General features: G+C 33.5%; 2 protein-coding genes across 11 annotated transcripts in view; both read right to left on the reverse strand.

The window, feature by feature from the left end:
• LOC117684923 (heparan sulfate glucosamine 3-O-sulfotransferase 1-like) overlaps positions 1-18,340 on the reverse strand; it is a 30,775-nt gene that overhangs the window by 4,971 nt on the left and 7,464 nt on the right. The gene's annotated exons all lie outside the window — the stretch shown is intronic.
• Positions 793-17,743, reverse strand: LOC105348490 (heparan sulfate glucosamine 3-O-sulfotransferase 5). Of its 8 annotated transcripts, none has more exons than XM_011457945.4 (2): positions 17,560-17,743; positions 793-2,455 (listed from the first exon to the last, which is right to left on the reverse strand). In XM_011457945.4, the coding sequence occupies exon 2, from the start codon at positions 2,358-2,360 to the stop codon at positions 1,374-1,376; it is 987 nt and encodes a 328-aa protein (XP_011456247.3). In that variant the 5' UTR covers positions 2,361-2,455; positions 17,560-17,743; the 3' UTR covers positions 793-1,373. The 8 variants fall into 8 exon arrangements, with proteins under 8 accessions (XP_011456247.3, XP_011456246.3, XP_011456245.3 ...); XM_011457944.4 differs by lacking the exon at positions 17,560-17,743 and adding an exon at positions 14,333-14,517; XM_011457943.4 differs by lacking the exon at positions 17,560-17,743 and adding an exon at positions 10,158-10,590.

Raw genomic sequence — 18,340 nt, forward strand, 5'->3', positions numbered from 1 at the left:
TTGTTAATTATTTTATATTTTGTACACTGTTGAAAAGGCCATATCTCTGAAAAGGTATATGTATACCAAAATGCATTTTGGTATATATATACCTTTTCAAAGAATAATTAAATAAAAAAATTCTTTTTTAAAAATACTAAAGGTATCATTATTTTAAAAAGACTAATTATAAACCAATGTTTGAATCCATAGATTTTCCATCTGTACACAAGCAATGTAAGGGATAGAAAACCTGAGAGTTCCGACAGTTATTACAGTGTACATGAAAATGCAAGGAATATCTTCTGAATTATCTCCCTTAGCACAATCTTTTGATAAAGTTTTTTTTTTTTTTCATAAGTTCAGAGTGGCACATATCCTTTAGTAAACATGTAATGTAATTTGAGGTATTCAGGGTATGCCTGTATGTATGATATATCTATCTCTATTCTGACTCTGAAATAAAATCTCCAAGTATTTGTGCTCCTCAACATTTTTTTAAACATTTAAAAGTATCCTATTGAAACGCACAGGGATGTTTCTTGGGTTTTTTTTTTTCGTTTTTGTGGGGGGTTTTTCACTTAAAAGCATGTGGAATCCTTGTGTATACCAGTAAGATTGTTACAATGTCATTCAGAATAAATTTATCAGTCTGATGAGTGTCAATGGATGTCAATAAATTGTTGTACATGTATCTATGAGTTTCCATTCTATGAGTTTTTATGATGATTACTTCTCCTGTCTTTGAAATGTTTTGACAGGTTGCTTTCAATGAGTTGTCGTAAACTCAATACAAAGATATTCAAAAGTTCAAAACACATTCATATTTTTAATAGATTAAAATAACATTATACCGGTAACAATAGTACAATACAAAATCATACAAAACAAATCTGAATGCATAATAGAACAAATATAAATGTGAAGTGACTAGATTGGTAGGAGACATCAATGTTGACTTTGTCAAATTGTTCAAATGTTCAGGCTCGCCATGAAGTACATGAACACTATAATGAAATAATCAGTCACATCAAATGCACAACAGGCACAATGCGTCAACATTCACAGAATGCAATAGTAAACGGTATGGGTTACCTGTCCCATAATGCAGTGAGGGGGCAGATTGATTTTACAATCAAGTGTACACAATTATTATTTCTGATTCTGCCATCTGATGCTGTTTAAATAATGAATAAATGAGGGTCATCCTTTTAAGCTCAGCTTGACAAAGTTAATTTTTTCTTTGATTTCAAAAAGTAAAACCATCTCTAAAATAAATGTATACTTCATTAGATTGAATAAATAGATACTAGAAATGTATTTCCAACTCGTAATTATAGCACTATGGATTTGACATTGTTGTATGCTCTAGCTAATACGACCATGACTCATTCTCAATCATCCCAGTCAAATGTTTGGTTTATCAGAGAAAACAGCTTTTTATTATATGGTCGAAAAAACTCATTCAGCTTTTGTAGAATGCTAGATTCTATATGGGGATGTTTGCGACCCTTTGTCAACCCTAAACACTTTTGATTTGTCTTTGGTGTTCTCATGCAGTAAAAGCCCCTAGTTGTATTGAAGTAAATGTTATTTTCTGTCACTCTTGACTGAAGCCCGAGGAATTGCTCCACTTTGTTAATCTCACTCAGAGGGTTCATAATGAGTTTATCACCATCCACAACATGAACCTGTTCTCGTTTGAAGAACTTGAACCATCTTAATAGATGATTGTAGTAAATGCTGATTTGAACTGCCCTGTAACCGGTATTAATCTGATTGGTTTTCTTGTCAATCACCAGATCCTCGAATTTGTCCACGTCTTTTCCTTTGGCAATTTTGTTATAATATACCTGCGTGTAGTCTGAAATGACCCTTGTAGTAGGATTTCGGAGTAACACAATTAACTTAATGGAGCTATTCATCTGATGTATTCTCTCCGGTGCTTTTTCTGTGATGAAATACCTTGGACTTTTTTCAAGAGTTATTTGCTTTGGATAGGAGTAGGGCATGTGTTCCTTGTACCACTCGTAACCACGATTGTAGTTTCTGTCATCATCGAAGAAATGCACCTCTTGATCTGCTGGTTGAATCAATGGATGAAGACCAAGAAACTCCAATAATGCCCTGGTACCACATTTCCGAGCTCCAATAATCACGCACTGCGGAAGTCTTTTCTGTTGGCCATTGGAGTTGGCTCTTTCTGTAACCAATTCCTCCTCTTCTAGAAGTTTGCGAACACTTCCCACTGTTAATGACTCTTTGTCCAAATCATTCAAGGAAATCCCATTCCAAACAGCCAAATTGGAATAGTATGTCAGACAGACTGTCACAAAGAGTATAACAGCAATAGACAAAACTTGCTTCCCTTTGGTCTTCATTGTTTACAGCTAGTAAGGCTACACTATGGGGAAAGCACATTCATATTTATAGCTGGAGTTATCCAATTTTGTACTTTCACTTCCGAAAGTTTCATCTGAAAAATACAATTAACTTTATTAGTTTTGGTTATGCTTATCAAACCATGTCTAGTAATAGAGGTCTTGGTGTCTATCTTTTGGTCATAAAAATGCCACCCTTCCTTCCAATAAGGAATATGGTACCTGATCAAGAGCAAACAACCATTGCTAGTAAAACTGATTTAAATTTAGATTTGATGAAATAGGCATTTACATTTCCCTGGAAAAAGGTGCGGTCTTATTTCTAGCAACAATATAAATCAAGGAAAGTTTTACCTTAAATTTGAATCTTAAATTTTTTAAGCATGCAATTTCAACAAACGTCTTTTACATGTATGTAAAATTTACCTCTGGGACAGTATAAACCACTAGCAAAAATACAACATATTCTCATATCTCCCTCTATCATTTATAAACAAATCAGCACTTTTTTAAAATCCTAGCCATAAATGCAGCTCTAAATTGATTGTGGTTTCTTAGGAATAGCTAAGAAGCTACTTAAGCTCTTCCATTTAAAACAAAATTATTGTAAAATTTACAACTTAGTCCACATAATGTACCTCCAAAGGTCCACATAATACGTGTAACCTCTGGAAGTCCCAGATTATACAACTCTTCAAACTGACATCACAACGGATAAAAAATAAATCCCCTCGTCTCTTGATGGCAAAGTTTCTTTACTGACATGAAGGACGTGACAAAACAGAAAAGAAAGTACTTCATCCTAGCGTCCAGGTGTGAACGTTGTCCAGCGATAAAACAATTTTATTATTAAGCGCTGGGTAAATCCCTTGAATAGGACTTGCTAGCACCCACCGTCTCACCTGGGTCTGATTAAAACTCCCCTGATCTGTGCCCGTCCAAAGTAAATCCTATTGTTACACAAAATGTTTTAGTCACTTAATATTTGCTTATGAATTTTAAGCAGTCCTTTTAGTGCACAAGCCACATCTCTCTCCGATACCCATTCTGACTTAAAACCTCTCCATACATATTGATTGTTTGTAATTGGTATTTCAATATCCGTCACTGGTCAAAGGCAATTTTATTGCTAATAATGACCAGATTGAACTCGAACCAGATATTTAGATTATTCACTTGGAAACAATAGCACATCTTTCTTAATATCAGTTCAAGATATAGGTTTATCTGAATAGAAATAAACTAACATACATGTAATTGCAGTACCCTTTAAATACAATTGTATCCGTAATCTATCCCAGATTGAAAGATTTCAAGATAAAGTTTTAAAATGCATGTTATTTAATCTAAATGATAAGAAGTTTAAATAAGTTTTCTTTCAACTTAATTAACACAGAATAATTAAAGACTACAAAATTTGAAGTCTGCTTATCTAGATAGCAGGAGGGCACAAAAATGACTTGCAAATGTTTCATTAAATCATGAAAAAAGTAGAGGACCGAGCTATTTGATTTTACCTGCATCCAGTAAAGCAATAGAGATCATCTGCCCTACTGATTGGTTTGTTGTAAATGACTTTATTGAGAGCTGATAGAACTTGGTCCAGCACAAAATCACAATACATCATGTCAACCTTATCACAAAATAACTGTCTGCCCTGCAATTAGCACACGTCCAATCAAAAAGTCAGCTCCAAAAGGTCTAAACACTACACTCCATTTAGAACTCGCTTCATAATAAAATATCCAATAAATGAACATTAGCGTTTTGTCCTTTGTGTAATGTAATTTTCAAACCAGACTATATCCTAATTTTCCTATATAATGAATATCATTTGCCATTGAAGCATTTGTCACTTTCTTAATTTGTCCCTAAATCCCCTGGCAGGAAATACATGCAAAAGGCATCCCCCGCTAGGACTGGAAACATGAAAAAACAATTTGAACTGATACCAGTTCTTATGGTGAAATTGTCACTGAATCCTCACACAAAACCTTATCCTATCCAAAGATGGCACTCTCTTTCTGTGAATCACCAGATACGGGTGAGTGACGATGAAAGTCAAGAGGTCAATCTAATAGAGTTTTTCATGCCAAAGGGTGATTTACTTTGAGTTGTTACTGAAACAAAAACTCATCTTTTTTAAACCTCTGAAATCAATAGAACTTTGTATGCTGTTTTTACTTCCATCTGGCCTTCATCACTAGAGATCAATTTGTCACCCATCAGTTATCTGTATTTACTTACCTACTTCAATTGATTAGACTGTACTTAGTCTTACACTGACCATAAATGAAAGCCATTTCCAATACAGCTGATCAGTGATGACTTTTTTCAGATTTAAATGAGTTTGAAGCTCATTGGGCTTCCATGAATAATTACATGCAGTTTCCAATTAACTGATGCCATTTCTTTATTCGATTTATAAAAAGACACTGAAAACCATTTGTAAGACTTCTATTTCTATGTTAATACAACTTGGACCCTATGAGTCATGCTAGTTTTTGTGATGCTGACGAGAGAACAATGGCCATCGGCTATCTCATGAAAATATAAGGAAAATGCACCAAATTGCCATCATTGTTGCAATGTAGGAACAGTTGAATTATACTCTGAATTTAGAATTAATTTTCGATGAGTCTGAGAAGAAAACTATTGAAAATCTTTATGAGACACCAAGAGAGCATCTACCACAATCTAGAACTATATAAATACTGAGACTATTTAAAAAACTCAGAAACAATGAGGCAAACTATTACCTTATCAATATAACCTAATACATGTGTTCCAATAATAAAGAAAATTCGATCAAATGTGGACAAAGTGTGTCACAAGAGAGTAGAAAATTCCTGTCAAAACAATTTCTTTTCTATACCCCTAGCTAATAACATAATCGAACAATGCTAAAATTCAATTACAGCAAACTTTTCTTGAACTTGGTGTCCGCCTTACAAACTGATAAAGCTTAATATGTGAAAGAGGATATGTGTATGTCAAGTCAATCCAATAAGTTTTAAATCTAGGAAACAGTAATTTTTTTTAGCTTATTTTCCAGACAAAACCCCATAAGAGCAATCAATGAATATCATAATGTGCATGCTGTCAGCTGGAGGCCAAACTGCATTTGAAATGACTTCTTAATTGAGTCATCATGCAGCCATGTACACAGACCCTGAATATTCTAAGACATATTTCCCATGAAAAAGATAGAAGAAACAGCTAATGCAAAACTAAATTCTGCATCACTGGCACTTATCGGTCTCTAAATATACATACATCAGATATGTTTAATCTTGAGCATGTGATTGCAAGATATCCATTAATATTAAAGTTTTACCTTAGATATTTTAAGACGCTCCATCTCTACTCTGCAATGCAAGAGAATTAAGCTTTGCCCAAAAATGCAAAGTACAATTAAAAGTACATGTACTATCAATAATTATACTTGTATAATTCAGCAGTTACTAAATTTTCAAGTCATACTAAAATTCTAAATAAATGAATAAATAGTTGGTATCGGTGTTTCCTTTAAGTTCTGCTTTTTTGCAAACAAATTGAAGAACTTAAAAAAATAGACGCTTACATTTACAAAAAGAAAGGAAAAAAATTTCACAGGTGTATAAATGTTTCTTTAGCACAGTTTATTTCATATGAGGTTCCTAACTACGGTAATAAAAGGCAACACATTGTACCATCATGTTCTGGAATATTCTTAGTTTACAGTACAACCAACTAGGCCAAACATATTTGTCATATCAATATAACTTCCTGAGATGAAACACATTTGGATTGTAAATAGAATACTGACAGACAATTAAGTAACAACTGATGAAATCATTTAAATCTCAAGAGAATAGTTAAACTGAACATCATCAGACAATTCAGATCACATTAGCCCTGTCCGTTAAATCAAGTTTGACTCAACCAGCCCCATTTTACTTACTGGTCATCAAGAACTGAAAGACTGTAATTCCTCACAAAATAGCAGGAGTTTTCTGGTTCAATCTAGACATCTCTGTTTCATGTTTTTCAACAACTGCTGAAATAGGGTTGATAAAAAGATGTAAAATAAACACATCCAGGATCACGTTCTTGAGATTTTCCCCAGCAGAGCTGCATCTCCACATTCGCATCTAGTGATAAGAGTTTGATAAACCTTTACACTATTCCCTTCCCCTTTATGCACCTTCAGTCAATCTGACTGCAAGAAAACATATTGTTGCATAGCTTTTCTGGCGTAAAGATAAGAAACCAAAGAGGCTTCTTCTACAACATCAATAAACACTAATTTGACACAAAATCAAACCAAATCTCTTTTGTAGCATTTAAAAAAAAAAATATTTTGACACTTTTGAAAAATCATTTCCTCATTATATTGTAAAGTTTGCCTTTAATTCATAGCATTATTCAATCACTTCACTTTTAAATATCCCAAATAATTTTCTCAAGTCAAACCCGTGAGAAAGTCAACTTAGGCTGTTTTTCATTCTGCTAAACAATTTACAAGAAAACTATAATGTTTACAACATTTGACTGTATGTGAAAATTTCACCCAAATAAATTAGAATGTAATGATAAACAGGTTTCAATAGATGGTTCCAATTAACTCAAAAAAAGAACACAAAAACGAAATCATGAACAATTTACAAAACCTTCACAGAAAATCCATTACACTATTTTTGCAATGAATAATTGCCAAATTAGAATGGTACTATTTTCTGCCAACTCATGTTTTTAAAATTTGGTACATTAGTACAAAGCATTAAAGCATACTTAATGAAGAATGCTGTGTATACATTGTAACAGAGTCAGTCAAATATATTAGAGAATAGCTGACCCATGACTGTAAAATTCAAATCCAACCCTTTTTGTGGCATAAACCATAAATCAACTTTTAAAAAAAGACTCTTAGGGGCTTTTCCTCATTTCAGAAACAAAGATAAGACAATTTTAAACTAGGCCGATATCTCTTTTTCCTCATCTAGGAAATAAAAAAATACAGCCATTAGTGGATCTAACCATCCATGAAATGCGAATGTGTAACAAAGCATTCAGGGAGTTTTAGCTTTATAAAACATGTACGATACAGCCACATCAACAGCACGATGTCCACAAAATTGATGAAAGTTCTTTGGGTTTTTTTGCATGGATTCATACACATGAACAAAGGGGGTGATGGCATATGGAAGGCCTTTGCAACATTTTTCTGATTTCAACTGCCTTATTACTGCCTAGTCATAATTGTGTTAATGGAAGAGAACTTCTTTAGCAAGATTTCAAACAGATATTCTTTAAAATTCAAACTCACCAGATATTATGAAAATGATTCTTATCCTCAAATGAGAGAGATCTACTGTACAGTAATACAACTCTGAAGTGAACATTTCCTCTCCATCCCACGGAACAAATACTGAACTGTTGTGATTGCTGACAAACTGTATACAAATTGGATACACATGTGCCTTGTACACCCAATATCTCACCTCCAGCTTCTAATGTCATACAGCAACACTCGGTTTGATTTCAAATTCTTTGTATATGGCTTCAAGATCTGTCAAAAGTGCCCCTTGGTTATCAACTGTTTTTTCTTCATTATTTCTCTGTTGTTGATGCAGGGTAAAGCTACAATGACACATTGCTAGTTTGCATGTCAGGAACACATACAAGACCTGACTCTATGAAAGCAAGACTTCATTAGGGGATCATTCAGATTCTTAAGTTTTATATTACAGACTTATCGCATTGATGCGCATTTGCTTTTTACTTTTATAAATCATAAATGTTCTGGGATTTATTTTATGATCAACATGTGCTGTATTTTAAGAAAGAAACACACAACATTCTGAGATAAATCGGTCCTGTGAGAGAAAATGGCATTACATTAAACTGAATATTTACAAGTCTCTAAATTAGACAGCCAACAACAATTGTAAAGTACAACCATTACATACTATGCGGTAGTATAAAATGTCTGACTCAACTCCTCACAATCAATGTACTGAGAGGATTGAAACAGGCTACTGGTACATGTACACTGCACTGGTAGGTGGCAATCCATACAAGAAAACGATCCATACACAAGATATGGACAGCCTCTAGCTTTAAAGATGGGAAGAACTTGTAGGGTGTATAGAGTGATTAGGGAGTTCAGAGTTGGAAATGTTTTGATATACATCAAATCTCCTGTGTAGGCTACAGCTGAAGCCAAAACTTGAAAGAATAGCCATTTAACTTGAATGAATATACTACACGAACTAATTGAAAAGAAACCAGTTCTCAATGAAATATGTTAAACAATGGTTATAAAGTTATCACTGTTGATTGAAAACACCACATATCATGATTTTTGAAGATGCCATTTTAATTGCATTTACTAGGAAAGTTCCTTATATACCTGTAATTAACATCATAAATCCCTTATTATTTCTGTGTGCAAACTAAGTATTTCTTGCTCTTCATGGGTGTTGACGAAAATAAAAAGCTGGATGGTTTATGCCAATTTTAGACTAAAAAAAGAACATTGTGTAGAAAATATAGGAACATATTCAAAAAGCAAAGGAAATCTTACATGTAACCTGGGGGTAATTATAGAAACCCATTCTATAACTTGTCAACATGATTTATACCCCTTCGAGAATTTTAAGTGACTTCAAAATAGAGACTTCAATATTGTCTGAAGAAGAAATCACAATAATGGAAGCTGGTACATTAAAACAATTGATAGACAAATGCAAAGTTAGCTGCCAAAGAAGCTACAGTAGTCCCTTTTCTTCAATTGTAGTTATTAATAATGATAAGAAATGGGGTAAGATTTCAACCTTAAATTAGCATAATATTGTTCCCTTAGGAATACCCTGTACACAATCTGAATTGTATTCAGAAGACATAAGGTGTTTTCACAAATCAAATGAAATTGATTTATTAGATTAGATTTTCATAGAAAAAAGAATATTTAAACTGTTAAACTTTGTGACAGAGGCAATGAAGTAAAACATTTTTTTAAAAAGAGGGAGCAATCATTTGCTGACAAAAGAATTTGTTTTTAGTGATGTAAAAAAACTCTCTCATGTAAATCCACTCACTGTCAAGATAAAATATGTACTTCTACAGTATTCAAATTATTCATGTAAATATTCTTGGACATCAATCACAAATAAATGCTGAGTCAATTTGTTCATCAACTCAACCACAACCAAACTGCTTTTTGACAAAGCCTCATTACGATGTGGACTAGCTGTGCCACTCTCACTCTCTAAACACAGCCATAAATGTGTTTATGACACTACCAAAATCAACGTACTATGAAGTTATACTTTACAAAGTAACATACCAAAGATTCATTATTCTACTTTTTATGGTAAAATAAACGCATGTAAGTCGTGATTCTGATGTGCAATGAAGACACTAAAGTATTGACAATTGCCAATCTAATTTCCTCACATAATGTGTCTATGTTCGATCCTTCATTAGAAATTGACAAATCTGCTTTTAACAAAAGTACAGATCAGAAAGGTTAATGAATTCTAAGTCAATTCAATTCCAAATTAAAAATACAAGATGAAAGAACTACTTCTTTTCCTGTGATTTAAATTAACTTTGAAGAGAACAATCTAACAAAATAATTATTTTTGACTACAATATCAAAGTTTGGTTCTTTTTTCATGTTTCACTTTGATATTCAGTTATTATAGTTATGAACCAAGGAAGGAGAAAACACAGATCCAAGGAACTACCTAATACAAATTATTGATCGGAAATAAAAAAAAATCAACATTATAAATACTGCTTATTATTTACCTGAAGAAAAATTTCTTCATAATTCATAACCTCCTCTCCATAACAGAACTCCAGTATAAATGGCAAGCACATGGACACATAATATATATCCTCCCGCACACAATGGAACACTATAGGTGTCTTTGTGCCTTAGCGGTCCTTTGTTAAATACCTGCTCTGTCTTCAGAATACCGGTACCTGATAACCCTCCTTAAAGTGTGTCCCTAATGTGTTTTAAATCTTCTACCGCCACCCTCTGCTGTAGCATGCAAGGAACCATCAAGTCACCAGGATTTCATTGCCGGATTTCATTGCGCATCCAGTGTTACTATGCTTCTGCTTTGTTTTTCTTTGTATACTACACTGTTCCCGGATCGTTACACACTTCTCTGATCAAAGTCAAGAAAAACCTCAGTGCAAAATCAAAGGAGACCAATGACATCAATGAAAAGGACCAGGTTAATAAAACCTGGTGTTGTATCACATTCAAATCAAATTACAGGAGATTTATTTAATGATTTTTTTATGCATCACAGGGCCCAATAGCTTGATATGAGGTGATCATAAAATTCTTTGTTCAGAAACAAAAACTTTTTTGATCAAAGCAAACAATAGCCGAGAAAACTGGCCTGCAGGCACAGTGATAAATGTTGATGGTGACTGGTCAAGGGTCGGACTGACCCTGGCCTTAGGTAATGTGACACTGAGGGCTGGGAATCATGGGTAGATATACACATAGATATAGCAGGTGATAAGACAGGCTGTTTGTACATATACAGGAATTATCACCTGTAGATCTGATCAATCACTTCAAGCAGTTTCTAAACACTTCCAAACAAAAGATTATCCATGTCATACTGATACCGCCCCTATCTCTCCATGTAGGGATGTCAGCACATGTTGAACATCATCTAACATCTACATGCTGGTAATCTTTATGATAATACAAGATAACCCAACAGTACCAATGAGTCTGTAGGTCTCTACAATTCACTTTCAAAAGCTTTAACTTGGTCAGTAGCCTTTTTTTAAATGGACACCCTCATCAAAATTTATATGTACATGCATATCTTGGGTGGTCTTCATCTCAATATAACTATTATCTTGTATAAAAAATCAACTTCATGAATCTCATTTAATTCACATACTGCACTATGAGAATTCACTCAGATACAACCAAAAAACATAAACAAGTAAGATTGACAAGCAAACCTTTTCATGCTAAAAATTGATGATGATCTGATGAGGCAAGATAGACACCTGATAAGAAAAAACCTAAGGCTTTCCAGAACAATTGCTTTCTATATCCTACATCCCACCCAAATACCCCGTCCCATGTTATTACGGGCTCTCAATCTTTCATGAGTTTAAGAAAATGGAGAATTTATCAGTGGTCTCCATCACACAGGCAATCATACACTGTCACAGTTTTATGACCTATAAAATAGCATGGATGGGCATCATTGTTTGCTGCAAAGTATGAATTACCCACAATACAACAGGTTTGGTAATATGAGTGATCAGATGACCAAAAACGCTCCTCCCACTGATCCAGACCCTTCTCTCTCGTCTAGCAACAATTTGGGGTTCTGTTTCATGTCAAGATTTAACAGATATGCTCCTTTTTTTTCTTTCTGGGTCCCGAATGACTTTAAAACTGAAGTACATAACTTGCAATTCAGCGGTTTGAAATCGCAAGTTGAACATCAATCTATTTTTTTCATTATTCAGAGAGACTGAGTGTCAATAAGAGTGTCATTTATTTCCAAACAAGTACCTATTAAACAAAATGCAAACACATTACCATTTCCTAAAATTGGACAACATATTGCAGAAAAATTCTGCTTTATGAATCAATGAATTTTAGTCATAGTATAAGTACATATTTATGCCCATAGAGCACGCAAATATTTGTCAGTCCTGAGCAAGTGATGCCAATCTAAACAAACATGCACTTAGCAATTAGCCACAAGGCAAAAGACATCATTAAGATGTGAATTCAAAGAGCTAAATGCCTGTCTTGATAATACCTAGCTGAGATTTCTGCAAGACATCATTTCTTCACACCGAGAATTGTTGCAATCAAGGAATGGAAATTAAGTGCTGCTGTTCTACAATACATCTCTTGATACCATCAATTTGAAATTCTGATAATTAAACAAATTGTAATTAAAATGTGGGCAGATTTTAATGGGCCTACATTGTGCACAGTCGGCAACCATTTGTCTCTTTTCAGAGTTTGTTTGCGAAGCGAGAGTTAAACAAAAACTTGACATAAAAAGCCACCAAGAAAAATACCCAAGTAAATAGAACTGGCGACAAATGATCCAGAGCCCTATAAACCTTCCCCTAACTCTATACAAACCCTCAAAACCCTTTTTTCTAATAAATGCAGCTTTTTAATTGAAAATTCAGATTGTTTCTATTGATAGGTGCACTGAGCTCTGGAAAACAGAGTAGCGAAAAATGAATCATTTCGCAAGCTGCACTTGAATGTTGTGCACATGGATCGATCTAGGAGAAAAAAATATTGTTGCATACATCATGATTTTTTTACAAGGAAATTTGAGAAGGCATTAACCATCAACGCTATAGATAAAGCTGAAAAAGGATGCCAAAATCACAGAGATTACACCGTGTCATAATGCTGGATCTGAAAGGGGTGCATTCTTAGTTCAATAACCTGTGGCGAATCATTGTTAATTTGCTAAATGGAATCCTGCCCCCTTAAATGGTCTTATTCAATTTAGCTGATTTGTGGTACTTTTGTCAAGACAAATGAAGAATTATGGAGTTTATTATGTACAGTTCTTGGCAATAAAGATATAACTTCAAATCAACATTTTAATATTGTCCATTCTTTATTGATATTGCATGATGAGAACACTCTAAATGTGTTACTGGGCAAAGAGAATTTCAGCTAGAACATTTGATATTGCCAATAAAATACCATTAGTTGTTGCTGTTGTACCAATGTATCTTGCAAGGGATAAATTCCACCACCTTTTGATTTGTTAAAATTAAATTCTACGTTAAATCTCGACAATTTAGGATCTTTTAGATGCATGCAATAGCACTGAGCCATTATATGAAATTGTTATTTTTCATACAAATATTAATATCTTTAATGAAATGTCACAAAATCAATTGCCACAGGTGTTGAAGATTGCTTTAAATATAACATCTGAATTCCTTGGGGATTTAATCATCTTATTTTTGTGCAAAATAAAAAAGAGCACAATATAATGAGGAGTAAATAACAGGATACAGCATCCTACTTATGTAAGAGCCAAGCTGGGGTATTGTGTAAGCTTACATCATTAAGTGTAGGAAATGTCTAGAAGAATAGTGAAATGTCAGCGAAATCTTGTCACAGGTGCAGCTTCAGTGAAAGACAGATATACCTCCAAACCTATCAGTCCTAATAAACAGTGTAATCAAAGGATGAAAGGAACAGCCCAGATAGCTCCGATAAATAAGCTTTTAATCAGAAATATAGCTCTCTATTTGGCAAAGGATTGACATCACAATGTGAGTTTTGCAGACAAAAGCTAGAGATTGAATGTCATCTGATAAAAGATACTTGGTATGAGTGGACTAGATGGTCAAATATCTGCATGTGGTCACACCAAAGCAAACTAACCCTGGCCCACTTGAGAGCTGTCAAATTGGCACCTAGTGGTCATAACAATTTTAATTAAATAACAGGGGCACCTGATGCCTTCTTATAAACAAGCAACTGAGGCCTTGATGGGAACAGTAGATAAATATTTAATGTCAAAATTTTTTTAAGGTCCTGGCTAGCTAAGATCACTGAACCCTGGAGAATTTCAATAGCTTTAATGATATAGCATCTGGTTTATATTTCCTCAAATATCTGGAATATACCAGTAAACTACCTATTACATATTTAATCTCTTATTATATCCAGTATTTGCACTTCAAAGAAAAGTTTTGTCTAATGATCCTGTAACAGTCTTTGTATCATCAATAAAGAGTTTGTTCCAATTCCAAGGTGCACTCATCAATCATTTGAAGAAAATTGTAAGAAATTTCTGACGCTTAAAAATAAGATCATTAGTAGTTTTCATAATTTGTAAATAGGTATATCATTGATTGTCTAATGACATATACATTTCTTACATTCAGAATTAACAGAATTTTGAAGAGAAAAAACATAATAAAACAACACAAACCTTTTCCAGGGCCCTTTCTCCTTCCACTGTATCTATCAATTTTTCGAATACCAGAAAACCTAAATATTTGTATTAAACTGTCACAGTCTGACAAAAAACAAACCTCCAACTTCCTAGAAAAAAAATTCTTATCGAGGAAGAAAGTGTTTTCACTGCTCGGGCCTTACGATACAAGCAGAGGTTATAACGCAGAGATAAAATAATCATCGGTTTCTTTGTTCTAAATATAACTAATGGAGAGACTCAATCTGCTTGATAAAACCACCCAACATCTCAGCAATGGCTATGTCAAACTCGGAACCTCACAATGGACAGTTTATCAAAACAAAGCATCATTTGAAGGGTGTCCTGATGCAATTAAACAGATAACTGATCAAAATGACCCATTAAACGCCAATTTTCCTCAGCTATCTTATCACGTGTGTGTCAATTTTAAAGACTGTTTCATTTATGGATTTACAGTATATCGGGACAATATTGCATGGCTCCATTTTGTCCACACAATCATCATGAAAATTTTAGGGCTTTCCTATACAAATGGCTCATCCAAATTTTTTTTACCAATCATGCAACGATGTAATTTGAAAACCATTATATTTATGTTATAAACATAGAACTACTCTGTGATAGTTACATCGAATTATTATTTCTTATTTATAAATTGCCAGTACCAATTTACTTCCCACTGGAAATGACAATTTTTTACCATGAACTGACATGAAGTACATGTGCAACTGATGCAGGTAATACAAAATACACGTAGACATAAATATATGTGGGTGTAGGAAGAAAGACTTTTCTAGTATATGACCTAGCTGTTTCCATTAATGAAACAATAGGACATAATTGACATTTAAGCCTTCTTTTTTTTACATCCCAAAGTATTCCATTGTATCATCCATCCTTAATCAAACATGATTTCAATTAATTGTTTTCCTACAAACTAATTAAATTCAGCATCACACCGAGTTAAGTGCATTGACAGACAAAATCAGATCTCCTGGAAGTATGAAAGTAAATGCATGCATGAGAGATGGCAGGGCCAGATAAGATTGGCCAATCAGAGAGAGAGAGATGCTATGCTGGATGGGTAGAAGTAGAGAGGAGAGCGCTCAGGTGTTGTTGACAGTGATCTAAGTACCCCGCAATGTCACAGCTATCATCTCTATCTAAGTCCAAACAACACACTTTGTCTTTATTCTTCATCTTCAGTTCTGTCAGATGTGGAAAATCCCACAGATCAATGCGCTGAAGTGAAGAGAGGCTCAAGGCAATGGAATATGATTTTTCATCAATGATATGGGTTTCGTGAAAGAAAGCAATTAATTCATAACTTCAAAGATATCGTCCACATCAGCAGTGGAACTTTTTTCAGCTAATGGCATGAATAGACTAATTTAGATATGACTTTGGATGCAGAATGTAATTCAAAAATACATCAATATGCTCGTGAATAAATAAACAAACTGTTGCCATATAAATTATAAGTTCATTAACTGTTTTGTATATGTTTCACCCATCCAGTATAGATATATTAACTTTTTAAACATATCAAACATTATAATAATAATGTCATGACAATATGAAGCCCAAAATTTGATGTTACATAAGTTTGAAATCTATTTACATTTGAAATCTATTTACATCAATTTATTTTTAGAATTGATTGATCTAACTTGTATGCAACAAATACTGAGAGTTTAATTTAATCTAACAATAAAACACACATATCCTTTTTGCTCTACATAAAGCACAATGCACTGACTGGCATGAATTACAACATCTACTTTAGGCCACTTATTGGGCAAGGCCCAACCATATACCAGTATATATTGTAACTATCAACTAAATCTTCATTAAGTGAGATAGTTCATGTACTATGGTTAAATGAGACAAGCCCTTTCAGAATGCCCAAACGCCCTTTAATAATTGGCTCATTAATAATAACACAGTAATACAGTAGATACCCATCCACTTATTAAACCCATACAATCAAAATAATACCTTACCGAAATGCAAGACCAACTAAGATTTAAAATAAGATTCTTTTGTAGCTACATTATGCATTAACTATTAAAATGCATGCAAGTTGTGTGCATTTTCTGCATATGAGATGGGCTTTGGGATTTTTGGGGTTGCTATTGTTACATCATTTCCTGTCTATTGTATGTTATTGACAGACAGGATATCTATACTTGCTGGAGGAAATAACTATCTCCATAACTTAATAAAAAATATTTTTCTAATCATTTGGATTTTCCCATGATGTGGTGGGAATTCTTAATCTAATTATGAGTTGGTAATCATAACATCCATTGAAGCCATGCATTCAAATCTAGAAGGATGAAAAAAAGGATCTAGCTCTTAGAATGTGACCTTTTCTGACTCCTTTGAATAGAATATATGTCTGAAAATTTTAATAATCAATATTCACCAAAATAACATACCTAAAAGATAAACCCAATGGTAAAAATGGCTAAACAAAATTAGGATCGAAAAGTCATATGTCGCCAACATACAGTATAACAAGTAGTTTTCTTATCAATTAATCACATTGATCATGAAATATAAATGTTATCTGATGCTTTGTACATCCCCATTCCATTGCTCCATAGACCAGTATCACACCCAATACACAGATAAAATGTCAGCAAACCAGTTATAACCATAAAAGCATTTTTCCTTTGTCAACCTATAATTCAATTTACCATACAATTACATGTATTGTATACCCTACCATCTACTTTATTTGGTATGCTATCTTTTACTGCATGTTGAAAAATAATGCACAACTAGATAATTAAACAACCATTTTCACCAAAATTAAAACTGTCTCATATTTGAGATGTTCTGTTCATTTTCTTATATTTTGTTTTATATAATTAAATTATTTTGCCCCTATGATTCCATCTTTGCTACCCAAGGGTGTTTGATTCACTCTGTTTCCCATAAATATGGGAAATAGAGTAGGTAAAAAATTGTTGGCAGGCAACAGAATGGAATCAAATAACCCTAATGAAAATATGTACCGGCATTCAAAGAACAGCATAATAATCAATTCCTAAATGATACAACCTTTGCCTGAAATCATGCTTGCATCTAGTGAACACATTATATAAATAAAAATTTTGATACATTAAAGCCAACCAAAATTTACTTATTTGAATTCTTAAAAGAATAATCTATTTGACATAGAAATTTCACACACCACAACTTTTGACACTTACCCCTATCAAGATGAAGTCTTCTCTCCTCCTCTTCCTCTCCGTTATTGACTGGACATTGATCCTGTCGTCTTTGTGTTCAACTCTCTGTTTTCTTTGCAGCCCGATTTCCCTGATTTGTTTGTTTCTTTTACAGCTTTAGCCACATGCAATAAGCCTCTATCTACCATCATCACCTCAGAATGATCTTATACGAAGTGAAAGGGCATGAAAGTTTTCACCCCATGTGATGTAAGCCTTATAAATATGTGTCTCTCTGAACGTTCTCCCTTTGTGTATCAAATTAGGATATCTCAAGCTCGCTTTGGGCTCATGTGTCATTTTATTGCCTAGTTTGATCATGCAATGGGAATTGATATCGTAGAAACTTTTAAAAATGTGGAACACTTTTTCTTCAGTGGTAAATTGGCATTTCAAAAATGTTGTCACCATACTGTCAACATTAATATTTACAAGAATCTTCTAACATTGTATCGCAATTGCAAGATTGGTACATGTATATGTGTTACAAATTAATGGGACATCTGTTTTAACTGGATTTCAGAGAACATAATAATCTAATTATCATATTATTCAATAATTAATAGCTCTCTGTTAAGTTTGAACCCCAAGGTAACATTAATTTATAACACTGCATGTGGTTAAAGCATCAAGGTGCCTCCTTAATCTCATTGATTAATTTATTACATTTCCTATTGTGTTGCTTGCTTAAAGTTTTTTGCGCATTCATAAAAGTTATTCTGGATCTTGCGTTACATGATGAAAATTTAACATGCATGTGTAA

Source organism: Magallana gigas, chromosome 7, assembly GCF_963853765.1.
Source record: "Magallana gigas chromosome 7, xbMagGiga1.1, whole genome shotgun sequence".
Taxonomy (NCBI): Eukaryota; Metazoa; Mollusca; class Bivalvia; order Ostreida; family Ostreidae; genus Magallana; species Magallana gigas.

Excerpts from the sequence above, each read along its gene's own strand:
- LOC105348490 (XM_011457945.4), bottom strand. The coding sequence starts at position 2,360 with ATGAAGACCAAAGGGAAGCAAGTTTTGTCTATTGCTGTTATACTCTTT.